At 41.9% G+C, this 17,675-nt stretch overlaps 1 protein-coding gene across 3 annotated transcripts in view; it reads right to left on the reverse strand.

The window, feature by feature from the left end:
- The window catches only part of LOC126392992 (E3 ubiquitin-protein ligase SH3RF3-like), a 149,616-nt gene extending 132,404 nt beyond the window's left edge, over window positions 1–17,212 (reverse strand). The window contains exon 1 of one of the 3 annotated variants that reach the window (XM_050048804.1): window positions 16,067–17,212. In XM_050048804.1, the coding sequence (XP_049904761.1) occupies window positions 16,067–16,480 (414 nt within the window). In that variant the 5' untranslated portion in view covers window positions 16,481–17,212. The remainder of the gene's footprint in view (window positions 1–16,066) is intronic. The other 2 variants (XM_050048803.1, XM_050048802.1) reach the window with 2 other exon arrangements.
- Between the last annotated feature and the right edge of the window lie 463 nt (window positions 17,213–17,675).

A 17,675-nucleotide genomic window follows, 5' to 3' on the forward strand; every position in this document is an offset into this window, starting at 1 on the left:
GAACAGCTAACTCCTGTTGAAACAGTTGAATTGGGTGACTTTAGGCCTACTAGTTCTGAAAGTACTTCTCGTGTCACAGACACCACTGAGAGTGAAACTTGTGTTTTGGATGTCATTATGATACTGTCCATGATGTGTTGCTGTTTTTGTTCTGGTGCTTTGCACAGATCTGACACCTGTCCGCCTCTGAAACTTAGTGCGCCAGTGTTTCCTGGTAAAGGCTGCGGGGTGGCACTGAGGTCCCCGGGGACTGCTGGTAGACACTAACCTTGTATTTTAAGGTTGATAAAATACACCTGAATTCACAACTATGTAGGATATAACTATAGAAATTCCTGCTGTATTATGTTGCAATGTCTGCTGTGACAGCAGTGACAATGGTGCTTTACTGTCCAGGAGACATGCCTTATTTTTGTCACCTGATAATGCGACATTATAATGATCATGTGATTGTGCTACTGATTAAAACTATCATGACAGCCATTTTTTTTTTTACCATATATATCATATATTTTGTGCAAGACCAGTTTTGTTGTTGTTGTTTCCTGTTTTGTTCCTGGTCTCAAAGTGGGCTTAAAGAGAATTAGCAGATTTCTCAAGATGTGCTGGTATAATAAACCATTATAAACTATTAAATGTATAAAGTAACTTATTTACATTTTTTTGGATTATCCATCAAAATTCTATTTCTCTGGGATTACCACAAATCACAATCATATGATTTACCTCATACTGGGTAGATGATATTGATGCTCTTTATACTCAGCTCAAGATGTGACATTTGTGTCATATTTTGCATGTAGTCTGTATATAAAGATACATATACAGTCTGGGGTTTAGCAAATAAAGTTCTCAAATTTAGGGCTTTATTTAACTTTCAGATACATGAACATAACCATAATTAGAACCCTGCAACACCAGACATAAGTTTAACACTACACTAAGTTTATTGGGGACCCACTCAAATAACCACCTGTGGGTCCCTGGGACTCACTACATTGAAAACCTATCAACATCACTGCATTTTTTATTTCAGTGTGCATAGGCTATTCATTGTCCTCAAGCAGAAAGACACAACTGTATAGTTCAATATTTGTTTATTTATCTCGAGTTATATCATCATCGCAATATTCATCAACATTATCGCATATCCGAAGTTTTCCTAAAATTGCGCAGCCCTAATCATGTCAATGAGATATAAATCCACCAACACTTTATATAGAATAGATAATATTATAATATTGTCCAGTCCTGTGTCACATCTGAGTCCATACTGGACGATACTGCAGCAAAGAGATGTAGAGTTTCAGGTTGATGAAAAATGAGTCACCTACAGCCAATAGTATTTATATAGCTGCTTCCATTTCCCACCATTGGCAACAGTTGTACTGTACTGGGACATGTAATGTCTACACTTAATGTGGCTGACTGTAAAGTGCTATCACCAGGTGGATGTGATAAGCACCTCATGCTAACGGCCGACACAACACACTTTCTCCTCACACTGGACTCCTTTTCAGAGTTTCCCATTAAGAAGATTTCTCATCCTCTCTTGTATACTGGTACATGTAGGCACTTACAAGCTCCCTGAGGACGTAAGCATCAAGCTGTCTAATTTCCCAGGACTACATAGAAAGAGACAGCACAAACTAGTTGCTTCCATAGCAAGAGTAGATTTGTTCTTCACTCAAATGTTACATGTTTGGCCTCTTTGCATTTTGCTACTTCTGTTACTGTGTATTACCTCTGATGGGTTTCTTGTGGTTAAAATTTTCAAGATTACAGTCATTTCTACTGACTACTGTAATATTGTGTTGTGCAGCACCTATAAGTCATTACCACATTAGGTGTGATATTTGACTGCAATGACTGTAAACAAACAAGACCATCTCCGACGATACCAGCAGCCTTTACCAGCCTTTACAGTGCATTTTATACTTGTCACCCATTTGTAAATCTTTCTGAAACTATATAACTTAATGAATGAATTGTATTGTTGGGAATACAGGATGTCAGCAAGCCTTCACTATATACAAACACAAACAGCAACCCCTTCATCTTTTCTCACAAAGAGAGTAGCTTTATGTAACAGTGATGTACATTTGAGCTCCAGACTGCTCTGTGCGTGTTACCATGGCAACCTGTCTCTGTTGATATGCCTCATCATCTTCCTTCTCACTTACTTCCTCCCTACTTCTCTCTCTCTGTGTTTCTTAAAGTGACACTTACAGCGAGAATAAACAGGTCATAGGTCGGCGATTTAGACGCTGTGCAGCATCGAGTACCTGCGAAAGTGGCAGTCAGCTCAGCGTCTCTGGAGAGTGTAAAGCTACTCACATTAAAGAGCGGAGCAGTTTGATTGTCCCAGTGTTTCCATTGTTCCCAGTCGAAACAGAACACAGCTGAACGGAGGGTGGTATTTGACCTCGCTTCGCTCTGCTTACATAATCCCTCCTGTCCTGGAGGGAGAAAACTGCCAGATCCCTCTTATACACACACACATACACACACACACACACCAGACCCCAAGCCAAAAATGCGCTACATAACTGCCCCTAGGCTTTTGCATTTTGCTTCCAACTTTCCCTGCACACTCCCTTTTCCTTCGAACATACTACCATGACCTGCTACACACCCCTTAAACACACACACCAACCACATTCTCCGACCTCAGGTCCAGAACTTTAAAGGTTGAGAAATCCTTCTTAAAAACACAAAGCAGCCAAACAACACGTATACACACACACACACCATGATTTATATGCATACGGTGCATGAGAAACACATTCATTTCTTAGTACAAACACAAACCACCAGCGATATGCATATGCCAGTTTAAATATGCACACATAGTATTTATGCGTAAACACACCACACATGTGCACACACACACACACACACTCTCTCTCTCTCTCTCTCTCACTCTCTCTCTCTCTCACACACACACACAGCCAGGACTGGATGTTTGGACACAGACGTCAGAGTGGAAAGCTGATCACAGTTGTACTGCAGCCATGAACACTGTGGATCAGAGTGTGTCCCGAAATAACCTGAAATGTTCTTATCTGACCCCCGAAAATCCATATGCATGCATGCAGCACACAATTCAGAGGAATACCACATTTACCTTCGGTACGGGGAAAAAAAACTCCATCATAACTACAATGCCACAACAATATTCCTGTGGTCACACGCTGTTATGAGTCATAGTCATTAGTGGGTTTATGGTGGCCACATGGTTGTCCCTGACTACTGCAATACTATTCCTGTAATGTTCATGTTCATGTTCATGTTCCTTTTATAGATGTTATATGCTTATCACATGGCTTTGCTGAAAACTTCTGATTGGTCAATTACAGCATTCCAGTGTGTGTTATTTCTGAATAACAGACTGTTGCTAAGGACCAAGGTCTGATCGTAGACTCTGGGGGAAGCAATACAATCATTCTTAAGTCAATAAAATAATTTGATTGCTGTACATTGTCCCTTATTTGGTATTTTTGCGTTGATATCATATTAAGCATATTTTAACGCCAACACTATTAGGCTATGCGATTTATTGTCAGTGTGGGAAAGGTTAATTTTGAAATGTAATGGGTGACAGATTACTAGCTACCCTGTTAAAAATGTAATACATAATAGAACTATCTTATTACCCAAACAAAGTAGTGTAACTTATTACATCTGATAACTTTTTGATTACAAACAAATGATTAAAATTGGGCCATAAACATGAAAAATGTCAGGAAATAGGCTGCAACAAAAAAAGGCGTTCCTGCACAGCAAAAAGATGCAAAGCATTTTTTGCATCCGATCCGATACCGAGTCCTTTATTTTGAAACCAAGCCCGATACCGAGTCCAATCCGATACTTTGCAAGGCATTAAGAAAGAAAGAAAAAGAATGCATCCAAGTTGTCCCATAAGGTTTGTTTTTTATTTAAATAGTATCCAAAAGCTTATTGGTGGTTCAGCAGCACAAAATGTAAACAAATTCAACATCTTCTTCTTGTCTTCAACAAAAACAATTAGGCCTATATCTTTATACATTGGAAAGCAGAGGCAACAATGAACAACATAGATGAAAACCTGGCCATTTTTGTTATTTTGATTCCTCCGATCTTTTATTACCGATTCCGATTTTGTAAAAATAATCGGCGCCGATACCCGATCCGATTTATATTTTACATATAAATGTTTTACTGAAAAGACTAAATTCCAATTTAACCCCTTTTATAATCACCACCATTTTGATTATCAACTGTATTTTAATGTATTTTAATTACGTATTGTTTTCTCTGTATCTTAAACTGATTATAATAACATTTATTTGTACATTTATTACATGTAACTACATGTAGTTACTCCCCAACACTGTTTATTATACAATTCAAAACTACTGCTTTAATTATGTCAAGATCAGTTTCAATTATTCAATACCTCAATAGTGAAAAAAGCTTGCTTTATTTTGTGGTTTTGATTATTTTGGGGTCTTCAGTGCCCTTTTCAATGCCTACTAAATGTAGTTAAAGTCCAAGATATTCAAACTGCTGAAAAGTGCAATTAATAAATTTCAGAAAGCAATTTATTGTTAAGTTTACAGAAAAAAAACCTTTAAGAGGGACTGGACGACCTCAGAAAGTTCATTCAGTCCTACGGGCAAAGTAAAAAAGAGGGGGAAAAGAGAGATTTCACAAAGATCCATAAACACTGCTGGTGATGAATTGAAGTTGAGAGCTGTGAGAATGAACAGCAGGTCGATGAAGAGGAAGACCTGTATTTGCTGCCATGTTTCCAAATTCTCTTCAGATGTGTGTGTGTATCTGCGTATGTGTCTGTGAGTGTGTGTATGTACACTGATCTCTCTTCTCTACTCTAGCCAAGACTCTGTTTCCTGCCAAGTCTAAAGTGGGTGGTGGGTGCATTTCAACATCTCTCCATTACAGAGAAAGATGAGGAGGAGGAGTGGAGGTGGAGGATTGAAGAGGCATTTCTGCAACAAGACAGGAAGGAACTGTAGCATATTAACACACAGGCATACACACACACACACACACACACACATATATACACACACCTGCACCGCCTGACACCTGGAGAAACCACAGTGTGTTTCCACGAATCTCTTCCCCCAAGAGAACCGTTCCACTTCTTCAAGCACATCACCAGTGGAACCTCATCTGTTATTACAACAGACACACACATTACGTCGCATGCTGCTGGAGGAGTCAGCAGACTCTCAGCACCAAAGTAAAACTACCTGGAGTCCCAAACTATGAATTGTAACACTTTCTCTGCATTGTAAGAGACTGTTTAAAGCTGCTTGGGGTAATTTTACACATTGGCAGTCCCAGATGGCAGCAGGGGGTAACTCTGTTTCAGTCTGAATGGTGCTGGTTTCATTAGCCAGAAAACATGTAATGTGATGCCAATGCAGAAGCTGTGACTTTCTCACCAGGAAGTGGCACATGAACGCCCACCCACGTCGGACAGGATTCTAGATGGTGCACTAATTATGAAGTTGTTGCTTTACACAACATGATACACATCATTGCCTCCTCTGTTGTCTAAGAAACTGTTTACTAAAAAAACATACATTTTAGTTGGTAACATGGTGACCTACAACGTGAAGCTAATACTACTCATCCAGTCGCCTTCGACAGAGTAGAATTGTAAAATCTCATTCACTCACTCAAAGACAAGTGGGAATTTGAGTTCTGCTCTCTTTTTGTGTAAGGGTATATACACTGGGTGGGCAGTTCCTTCGACAGTGTTTGACTGACATTTGCTATTAGATGTAAGTAGACGCACCATCAACTGGAGCATGTCATAGCTTTGTATCGCCTGTGAATACTGATATAAGATGGTTTCTTTCTCCTTTTTTCAACAATCCTGACTAGTGTTGGATATGTACCATTAGAGACAGAGGAACTATTGTGCCCTTGTATTTTACTCGGATAGTGAACACAATAGATTGTATATAAAAGATGGACGACATGACAGCTCTCCAAAAGTGAAGCCAAAACATTTCAAATGCCCCCTAGTGGTTGGCTGCAGTATAGGTCATAGACCCCCCTCCATGATCTAAACATCTAAGTACACATCAATCACATTTTTCCCAAAGATGGTTTCTCTGAAATGTTGGTAGTTCTTGTTACGCTGCTGTATGTAGGGACCTACGCAGAATTTGATAAGGAATCAGCCGTAAAATGAATAATATGGAGCAATTTCAGAAATGCCGCTAAAGTCTAGGAAACTGCGGAATTTGAAACTATTGGCCAAATTTCTTGCGATCAGTGGCACCACTCCAACCAAATGTTGGACTGGTCAATGGGCAGGAAATTGCTACCCTATAGATAGGTGCTGTGCGGAAACTGCCTCCAAATGACGTCACCACAGCAAGATGGCAGCAGCTGTATCTAGGATATTTTGGCTTAATTTTTGTACAGTGGGAGTAAGTGGAGACGTGTCATCCATCTTAATATACAGTCTAGGGTGGAAGCTAGTTAGCCTGGTTGCTAACGTTAGCACTGATTCCCACTAGATGTTATGTCGCAGCATTGATCCCAAGCTGTTTAACTGCCTGTGTGGTTGTTGGAATTGAAGTGACATTTGGTCTATCTTTTAGTGACTGATCATATTAGCGGTATTAACGTTCGTCAGTACCAAAAATTCAATGCACATGGAGATCAATAATGTAGGGGCTGCTATTATTGCAGAAAAATAATAAAACTTAGATTTCTTCCTTTTGGTAACTGTCATTTTAATTGAATAAGTTTACAAGTCAAACAACCTCTAATGATATCTAGAATAAATTCAAATTTCAGTGTGTATCTAAATGTCTAAAGTGTGACGACATATCCACATGTTGTTATTGCACGTTCATGGGGCCATGTTTTAATTTCAGCCATAAAATATGCCACCCTTCCTCTGTCTGAAATGTGTTGGCTTGACCAGTGACCAGTGACATCTCACCCTCATCTCCATAGTAACAATAGGACCAGGAGTGAGGGGGTTAACCCTTAACCTAATGTGTATGCGTGTGTGTGTGTGCCTATGTGTGTATTTGTGCAACTGGGGGATGGGATTGATGGGATTCCACCCATACACCCGTGGGAATGGCAGTCAAGCTCCAAAGCTTGTTTAGGCTTTAACACCCATTACACATCAACCCCCCAAACTAAACAACACACACACTATCTCATTACACCATCAGCCGAGCTATAAGCTGCCCTCGACCGCCACCCTGCCTCCATCCATCAATCCATCATCTGACCCACCTCCTTCCATCTCCATATCTGTCTGAGCAGGGTGATGGAGGGGCCAAGGATGAGACTGATGCAAGATGACATCACCCGGATTCAGGGCAACATGGACACAAGTAGTCAGAGCAATGCTGTTACGTAAAAAAAAATACACGCGGGGGACATGCTGGCTAGTCAGATCATGGCATGATTCTGACATAAGTGGACAGGATTGGTCTTGTGTCAGTCTGATAAGTCTGAGAAAAAGCAGCGTGGTTAGCAAGCAAGTAATTTGATGTTTCCTGGTCAATATCTTACTTAGTCCCCTAGAGCTGGGTATTGTTTAAAAAAATTATGACACCAGCACCAATACAAGAACCTTTAAAGGGATACCGATACCATTTGACTACTGACTACTTGAGAGAGCATTACAACTGTCATTTAATGGCACCCGAGGATTACAGCACCCAACACAACACCTCTCTTTATCCTCTTATCCGGCCATGGACACACTGCAACAAGGCTAACTGTTAGCATCACATGACACACAGCTTTTCGTCAGTGGATTTAATGACAGAGTTGAGCCACTTCATGTCAGTGTTTGTTGGGACCATTTAATGGCACGGTGTTGGATGTTAGCTGCAGCTGTGTAGCTCATGCTTAGTGGGCAGACGTTAAAGTAACCGTTCGCCGGGAGAATTGCGGCTCTGAAGATGGCTGTAACAGAATGTCTGCTGATCTGGCGGCTAGACGGGACAGTCCGGGATTAGACCCTGGCGCAAAAAGGGTCAAATGCAGGTAACGTTTGACTGTAGATGTTTTGATACAACCTAGTACCGAGTTATTTCGGTCGATACAAGGTATCTTGTACTGTTACCCAGCTCTATAGTCTACGACTTGCACAACACAGATCCCGTTTTACCACAAGCTGGTATTACCAGGTATTTAAATCAGTAAAAGAAATCCAATGACCTTTTATTGGTAATAATATTTAGCTTGGCTGTTCCTGTCACCCTCTGTTTATTACATAAAATATGATAGCTGCCAATAAATCTATTGAAAATATTCATTATTCATCCATTTATTTTTAGCACCACCCTGTACTTCAATGGAGGGTAAAATAAATGCATTTTCAGAGGCTTTTCCGGGCAGATAAGAGTAAAATTCTTGAGGAAACATTAACACAGTAAATCCTGGCAGGAAAACAGTTTAAACTACAAAATGTTGAATGCTGTCTGTGGGCAGCTTCATTGCAAACCATTTAAAATCCAACTGTGTCTTGTGTCTACTGGAGAAATATGTAACTGGTAAACAAAAATACAAGCATGGAAATAGATGAATGCATGCTATATTTGCGCGCACACACACACACACACACACACACACACACACACACACACACACACACACAGCACACACAGCATAATTCCCAAAAGATCCCAGGAGGCGCAGAGCACAGTTATAACTACTTCTTAAATGGCAGCACGTGCGTGTGTGTGTGTGTGTGTGTGTGTGTGTGTGTGTGTGTGTGTGTGTGTGTGTGTGTGTGTGTGTGTGTGTGTGTGTAGTGAAGCTTCATTATGTGGTAACTCTGAAATTAATTAAGTTCTCTTCACATGAACATCAGAGAGAAAGTGAGACGAAGATGAGAAAGAATGAGTAAAGAGCGAAAGAGGAAAAAGATGTTTGTGCTTGTGTGTGTTCATTTAACAATCTGGGTTGAAGAAGGTTGAGAAGGCAGAGAGAGATCTTTCTTACACACACACACACACACACACACACACACACACACACACACACACACATGCAAGGGGAGAGAAAAGTGTCCAGAGAGATATTCTAAGACTTGAGAAGATAAATTGTGTGTGCATGTGTGTGCGCGCATGTACAGCGTCAGGCCTTCGTTCAGTATTTATGAAGTGAGGGGGTAATGTGGAGGTAATGACTGAGAGCTTGTTGTTTACCGCCACAGATCGGTGGTTTATAACACTAATGAATGTGAATGAATGTGCATGCATGTCTGTGTGTGAGTGTGAGTGTGTGTGTGTGTGTGTTTGTGTTTGAGAGGGAACACAGAAAAATGAGGCTTTCTCGCACTGTGTTATTGTAAAGGTTTGGGAGATATCAAGATTAACTATGAATGGAGCTGTACAGCAGCAGAGAGAGTGTGTGTGCTTTTGTATTTCTATATTTGCGAGGACCGAATTGCACTGCAGGACTTCTGGAAAACGAGAACATTTTGGTCAACAGTACTTTAAAGAGCCGCTGTTTTTAAAAGGCTTAGTGTTAGGCTTAAGGTTAGGCCAAAAGACACGGGTTCAAAGGATCATTACAGGGATTGGTAAGAGACTATTTCCTTTTTGGAAACCCCACCTAATCCTTACACACACACACACACACACACACAAACACGCACACATGGGAATGACAGGGCTAAGCAACAACTCACTCCAGAGATAAAAGCAAGTGCTGTCGTTGCTGCTGCACATTGCCTTGGCAATCTTGGGTGTCACCACAGCAAGCCCAGGTAAATACAGGTAAGGGAGAAGATCACTGGCTGGGATCTTTATGACACACTGCTTTGATGGGAACTGGACAGGTGGAGTGTCAAAAACAAACTGCAGCATGCTGCTGATATAATGGACATATTGAAGTTCTCTTTGATTATTGATTAGTACTTCAATGGGAGTCCAACAAGAATGGATTCTGATGTGACATTTGAAATGTCAGAGGTCTTGAGTCACATGATTGTGGTCTGTATCTGGGGAATTTGTTGGATTCTTCTTCCTGTTGATCATTTAAATGATCAAAATAAAACAATGTTTATACTTTTAGTAAAGAGCAAAATGACTTCTTTCCCAGGCACTTGTAAAATGTATCCTTGACAGATGGATGAATAGATGAATAGAACAGCTTTATGAATACCAAGCGGGAAGCTAGGTAAGTCACTAAGGTTTAAAAGACAGACCATATAATCCATAGGCACTTCACTTTCCAACAACAATACACTCCTATACCTGCCAAGGCCGACCAGCAAAAGCCTGTAATAATTCATGAATCAGTAAGAGTCATCCGGTGCAGAGTCGCTGATGGGTATGGATTTAATAACATATTTATGCCTCAGTTATGTGCAGTCTTGAATATTTGCCTGGTTTCAAACTTGGCATTTTTCTGAGAGCTGATTAAATCAAAGCAAATTGATGCAAAAGGAACATACTGTGCTATGGAAAAATGAGACCATAAAGATGCAAACTGTTGACTACAAAGGTATCGCTCTGTTTGTGCAAGGCCATGATTTGGCAAGAAATGTGCAGGATGACATATGGCACAAAGAAAGAGTTGCAATTAAAAACAGGAAGAACGCTCAAGTGTTTGTCTCACAGGCATACTAAAAAGCACTTACATACCTCCACCAGGGCTGCATATTCCAACAGATTTTGTTCAGTCAGTGATTATTTTTTAACCCACTGATTGAATCAATAGATGCAGCAGAATACACAAAATGATAGACAGTAACAGCATGGATGAAACAGATTTCTATCAAACATGTTGGTGCGGTGCTTAATGAGAATGAGTCTTCAATGCTTTATCTTACAATGCTGTGCAATACTTTAACAAGTAATAACTTTAATAACTTTGCCCATAGACATGGCCTACCATTCCACCAAATTCAACTGAAACCTGATGATGGATTTTTGGGATATCCAGAGCACCAACAAACAAACAGACCAATAGGACTGAAAACATCCTTCATCAAACCACCCTGGGGACAGTAAGGAAAGTCACCACAGCTAAAGGAGGTGTACGGTATCAGTTGCTAGAATCTTGGAAAAACCTGGATACTAATCACCTCATTTACCAATGTAATGTCAGGGAAATCAGAGTTACTCTTCTGTATGTTGACAAAGGACTAGCACTTAAATAAAGCTTCTGTAGATTGAAAGTTTCTGTATTTTGCCCTATTTTCTTTCCTCCCATGAATCAGAATGAGTACTGGATAGAAATCAGAATTTATCAGCAGCACTGCAATCAAAATTGATGCTATTATTATAATACCAAAATGTCCTTATCATGAGTTTAAGCAGCATCATTTGGTTGACTGATAAACTGAAACGGGTTCCTGATGAGCATCTTGTCCTAATACGCGAAAACAAAATCAGACAAATGTATTCCAGTCCCATTATTCAGTTTACATGACACTGTTACATTGTTAAAACACCTCTTCTGTTTGCATACTGTATGTGTCTTAACACTGCTGTCTGCGAACGGGGGAACAAGTGGCGAGTCATCTCTGCAACAGCTGATGTACAAGACTGCAGCTGAGGGACTAGTTAAGGGGTTGCCAGAGTCATCAGCTGCTAACAGGCTCAACATTTCTCCTTTGGGGTAAAAAATCTGCCATATGATACAACCAACTAAGCACTTGAATACTTGACCCAGTGCCTGATTTAGCACAGACAATAACACCAAATAGGTATGCAGGAATATTCCGGTGAGCTACTTATTTGTGTTAAAATTCAGGGATTTTAGTTGACCGGCAAATTGTCTGTTTTGAAGAAGTTGCCTTCACAGAGTGCTTGGCAAAAAATGAATTATTGGCTTTGATAAACTCGTATTGGTCCAAGCAGAAAGTCTTCAACAGAGGCTCAAAGAATGCAAACACCAAGGGAAAAAGCTGACTCAGCATGTCTGCCTCTTCTTCCATTTCCATAGCAACACATTCATTCTCATCTAAAACCTTTAATGCCAGATGCAGAGTGCTCTGTTTGACCTGTGTGACTTCTTCAATAACCGTGTGTGTGTGTGGTGGTACTGCATTAGTGTGTCACTCAAAGTCAGATTTAACTCCCTTTGCAAGACCCCTGCTCTTTGTGTGCAGGGGGATGCACTTCCAAATGCACACACACGCACACACACGCACACACACTCCACTGTTAGAGGAGATTAATTCACACTTTCATCACCAAGCCTTGGTCCCGAGGGAGCCTCGAGGAGACTTGGGGCAAAGTGACTGCAGGGGATTGCAGAGGGTAATGGGTTAGAGGTGTGTGTGTGTGTGTGTGTGTGTGTGTGTGTGTGTGTGTGTGTGTGTGTGTGTGTTCACTGGCAATAAAGCCTCTGTCCACAGCGAAGTGCTCTCCCCACTGGGTCTGAAAACAAACACAGACTGGCCACTAAGAAGTGCTTGTGAACTATGTATATTTTTGTGTGTATGTGTGTTACTGTGCATGTGTGTATTCCCTCTTTGTAAAGTTAACATTCCCTCACTACTGTTGTGTCACACAATTTCTCATTTTTTTTCATTATATCATAAAAAAAAATTTAAGTATCAAAAAAATTCTGGTTCCAGTGAGGACTGGCTGCTTTTCTCTGTGGCATTATGACACTGTAAAGTAAATCCCTTTGAATTTTAAACTTTTGGTCAAACTAAGACATCCCTTAAGCTGCTTTCACACAGCTCCACAGTACCTTGCCCCCTCCAGCCATTAAAATGAGGGGAAGGCAGCAGAGGGAAAGTGGTTTCCAACACAGCAGTAAGGGTATGAAGCGGTTGCCAACCAGGTGCAAGCACAGAGTTTGCTCTGCTGCACTGAGTTCACCATGTTGAACTTTTGCCGGTTGCCACCCGACTTCTGCCAATTGCATAGCGGGTATAGCAGAAGCAGAAAGAAGACAAGATGGTGAGTTACAGCTTTAGAAACTTCTGGACAACCAGAAGAAAAAAATGGGCCTGGAGTAACGTTTTCACCAAAGCTCAACCGCCTGGTATGAGGCTACAAGCTAGCTTGCACTTCTGCCAGTGTTCACCAAAGCACCTGCCTGTCATTTCAGCCATGGACTAGGGATGCACCGATCCGATATCTGGATCGAATATCGGCCCCAGTATCATCAAAATAGATGGATCAGGTATCGGAAAATGCAACCTATACCTGAGGCGATCCTTTCCCTTAAATCTATTGCAACGCGTCCATACGTCATGGAGCGAAGGAGAGAATCTGTTTTGTGGAGGTATTTCACACTATTTCAACTGCTGTTGCACAATTGTTTATTTTTGTTAAAAATAAATAGTTCATCATTGCATTAATCTGTTTCATCTTGTTTCATTTTATCGTAGGAAAGAACTGTGTAGTCATCAATGCCTGATGCCTCTAGTCTTTTCTGTTCATGTAAAGGTATATAGCTTCTTAGGTCAACCATAGTATAGGATCGGTATCGGGTATTGGCTGATACTCAAAGCCACAGCATCGGGATCAGTATCGAAACTGAAAAAGCTGGATTGGTGCATCTCTACCATGGATAATAGTGATAGGAACCACTTTCGAAAACGCTTAGCTTTTTGGGGGAACGCTCTTGCAGGTTGGCGGTTGTCAGGGCAGTTACTGAGCGGTAGTGTGAGAGCAGCTTTAGGCTCTTTAACAGGGTGCAAAATTAACTTTTTTGTCCATTGAGTCAAATAGCTAGCCAGGTAGGTAGAGCGTATCGTCAAAGATTCGGAAGATAGGCGGTTCCTTCAGTTTGGACAAGTTACTGAACCCCAACTCGCTCCATCGTTGTGTGAATGTGTGTCTGAATGAGCATTAGATTAGATCCTGATAAGCAGATTGGTATGTTGCATGGCAATTTCTACAATAAGTGTAAAATGTGTATGAAAGGGTGAATGTAGCACGTAGTGTAAAGGGCTTTGCGTGGTGAGTTGACTGAAAAGGCGCTATATAAATGCAAGTCTGCAAGTTACCAGCCACTCAATAGATTGCCATTGTGTTATCAGCCACTTGCATATTTTACCAGCATTTGCTTATTTTGTACCATGCTCTATAAGAAGTTATGATACGCATTTCTCTAAAAATAAAAATAAAAGGATCCTGTCCTGCAGTATGTTTTTGTCTGAGCACCATTTTCCTTCATGTACCAGGCATCAAAATTGCCCTGTAGGGACCGCTAAAGTTTATTGAGTGAATTGAAATGGAGTGTTAAGTGTTAGTGGAAATGTCACTGAACGTTTGGATTCCTGTTCATCGCCATGAATGACTGACTGCTTACTGCTGCTGCACTTCATCACACCAAAGCGCTCCAGTGCTTCAATCAATGGCTAGCTCGCCTGATAAGTCTTGCACTGGGCAGGGGGTGTGTGTGAAAGCTGATGGCGACGCCTTTGTCGGCCTGATTGTTCTGCGCATCCCTCTTGTTAGGGACTAAACTCGAAGGAAAAAGCTGCCGAGGACAAACATGAACACACAAGCCCACGACCACCCTCGTGTGCTCCAACTCTGAGAAATCCCATTGCGTTTATGTGTAAGCACACAACACAAGCTCACCTCAGACAAATACAGTATATCCGCCGTGACAAGTTACAGCATGAAGTCTGGATTTCATGTCTTTCTCAGAAGAAAAGCGAGGAGTGCGGTGATGTCGTGACTATTGTGTCTTCCTCATATGAATGCAGTGTTTCTTTATTATCTATACTGATACCTCCTCAGACGTTAGAGGATATCTTGGGTGCTGCTATCAGATAAAATTTTAATCTCTGACATTTCTTGAATATCCCTCCATGTTCACGGACCATCTGCCTATGCACCTGTCTACTTCGTGTGAATTATGCAAGACTTAGTTTGAAATTACATAGATTAAAAAATAATGAATGCACTGAAAAACACATTTGAAAATGTATCTGATAAATCTGCATCTGAATAAAAAATAAAAGTTGATTGCAGCCCTAGTTACATCAGAATGCCAAACTTCTAGGAGATGAAACTGCAATTTAAGAAAGGTCTTTCTATCTCTCTAATCCAGCCTGACATGTTTCAAGATTTGTGCGTAAGATCTTAGATTCCAACTGGAGGCAAATGACAACCAACACATCTCGCAGCACAGTGCTGATGCTATCACATTTTCTGTCTAATTGCCACATTACAGCCCCATTCTTCAACGCGTCTCACATCACAGCCACGAGACAATGCATAGGATGCACTGCATGGCAAGTAAACAGGGCTCTCCACTCCTCTCCCAGTGAGCCTGGGTTATGAAACCTCGCGCTGCTGCAGCCTGTGGGCAACTGGGCTTCACCAGGACTATGACAACAACAGTATCACAGACAGGTGACCCTCTCGCAGTCTGTCTCTCTTCCTCTCCCGCTTGCTCGGTACAGTTTAATTATACCTCAGTGGCAGCACAGGAAAGACACCCTCATTATGATACCAAAGTGGTGTCACATCAGGGGATATCACAGGCACAACTGGTGATAACTCAGCAAAACAATCAATAGACAACAATATACATCTGTCAATAGACATCTCTGCCATCAGCTACAGCAGCAGGGAGAAGCTTTTCTTTCTCTCTTTCTGTTCCCATGTCCCATAACTTGGTCACTCACAAGTTTGCTCCTCATCCCAGTTATCAAACAATCTGTGCTGCAATCAGTCTCACTGTGTGAATATTCAGAGCAGAGTCTACAGATTTGCATCTATATAACCATAAAGCAGCTGGATATCTGTGCAGGCAGCATGCTGAACACATTGTCCCCAATTTCCAGCAAACAGCACAGATAAACAGTTGGAAATGTGCCTGAACAATTGTCCTCAAAATCTTCTTCCACCAAATCCTGCCAGGCAGCAGCCTTACAGTGGGACCCAATCTTAAAGTTGTTATTATGTTTGGTGTAATTGCAAAGGGGATCCTGACAATTCATAAAATGCAAGTCCTGTTTTAGGAAGTGTGTGTTTTTGTAAATAAAACAAGGATTCATAAAACATGAACACATTGTTTGGGTGTTTGTGCTCCTCAGAGACAGACACTGGCACATATGGATAGTGGGAAAGTAACCAACCTTAACAGGGGAGCTCCTGACGGCTACTGGCAGCTCTCTGATCGCACTGCCCGGGGGAGAAGCGGATATCCCGGCTGCGTACCCCTGCAGCGAGCCCCCGGCCAGGGACTGCCTGCCGCCTGCTCCTACTCCTCCTCCGCTCCCTCGCTGGGGCCGCTGCTTAATACCGTCCAGGAGGCGAACCAGAAGGATGTTAGCCGGCAGGTCGTCCACCCCGCAGTCCACCAGGATGCGGCACTCCGGGCAGCGGAGCTCGTTCCGGGAGCTGACAATGTTTTCCAGGCAGCGGCGGCAGAAGGTGTGCTGGCACGGCAGCACCTTGGCCGTGGTGTCCAGGCGCTCCAGGCACACCGAGCACTCCAGCAGATCCAGCAGAGACGAAGACTCGTCCATGTCGGCGGAGAGGGTGAGCATCTGGGCTTCAGTGTCCGTGGGGACGCCGCGGCGACTGGTTCGTGTACCGTAGAAATGAACCGGGGGCACAGAACATTCTGGGAGGAGGACCGGCGGAAAGCAGCCAAACGGACGCCCCGCGACAGAGTCCCCCAGCGCGCGCCGAGCAGTTCCCCCTGTGTTGTGAATGTTCTCCGCTGTGTTCCCGTGCCTCTCTCTCGCTCTGTCTCCCTCAACGTGTTTCTGTTTCTCGCTTTCTCTCTCCGTGTGTCTCCCCCCTCTCTCCAGCAGCTGTGCAGAAAGCGGTGAGGTCACGCTCTCATCATCATCATCATCCGCGCGCCGATCAGAATTGCGGCGCGCTCACGCACCACAGGCTGGGAGAAGGAGAGACAGACAGACAGACAGGTCCACAGCCGCTCAGTTGTTACCAGCCAGGTTTTTCTCTCCTCACACCTTCACACAGACTGATTTAGGAAAAAACCACACATGGTTGTTTAAAGGTTTTCTATCATCTCACCTGCTCACAAAGACAAGCCACACTCATAAACTTAATAAATCCTCAGCCATGGCGCGCAGTGTTTCCACCAGTGATAGGAAGACACCGTTTTTGAGAGTGTAACCCAAGTTTTAACAATTAACATTTCTGCTTTAATATACTTTTAAACATAGCTTCAAAATATATTTGACATTGTTTTGCTTGATGTGCAGGCCATTAAGCTTAAACTGTCTTGGTATGAATGTATGTGGTGTCTCACTGTGTGATACCCAGCTGACAGGCGTAGACATCCCTTTTATTACCTCAGTAACTACATCCATCTGAAAAACAGGGCTTTTGGGGAGGGAAATGGATTCTGGCGACGCCTGGTGGACATTATCTGTTTGTTTTTCCGGTTTTAAACAATCTAAACATACAAAAAGTTGTCTTACATTTTAAATTGAAATTAAATAAAGTAAAAAAGACTACATGAATGGTATTCCTGAATTATTTGTGATGCAAATGGACACCTTTTTTTTGTACAAAAAAAATCTTTTGAAGGGATTAAACAGGATCATTGCAGTCAAGTAAAACCATATTAAACATAATATACCATAGCAGAGTATCATCAGGCACAGTGTAATGTGTGATAGAGATAATATTAGTAATTGCTTTCAGTGGGGGGTTGCAGAAACCGTGCACATCGTGTTCACACATACATTATTAGCAGCCATAGAT

This window comes from Epinephelus moara, chromosome 7 (assembly GCF_006386435.1).
Source record: "Epinephelus moara isolate mb chromosome 7, YSFRI_EMoa_1.0, whole genome shotgun sequence".
NCBI classification, from domain to species: Eukaryota; Metazoa; Chordata; class Actinopteri; order Perciformes; family Serranidae; genus Epinephelus; species Epinephelus moara.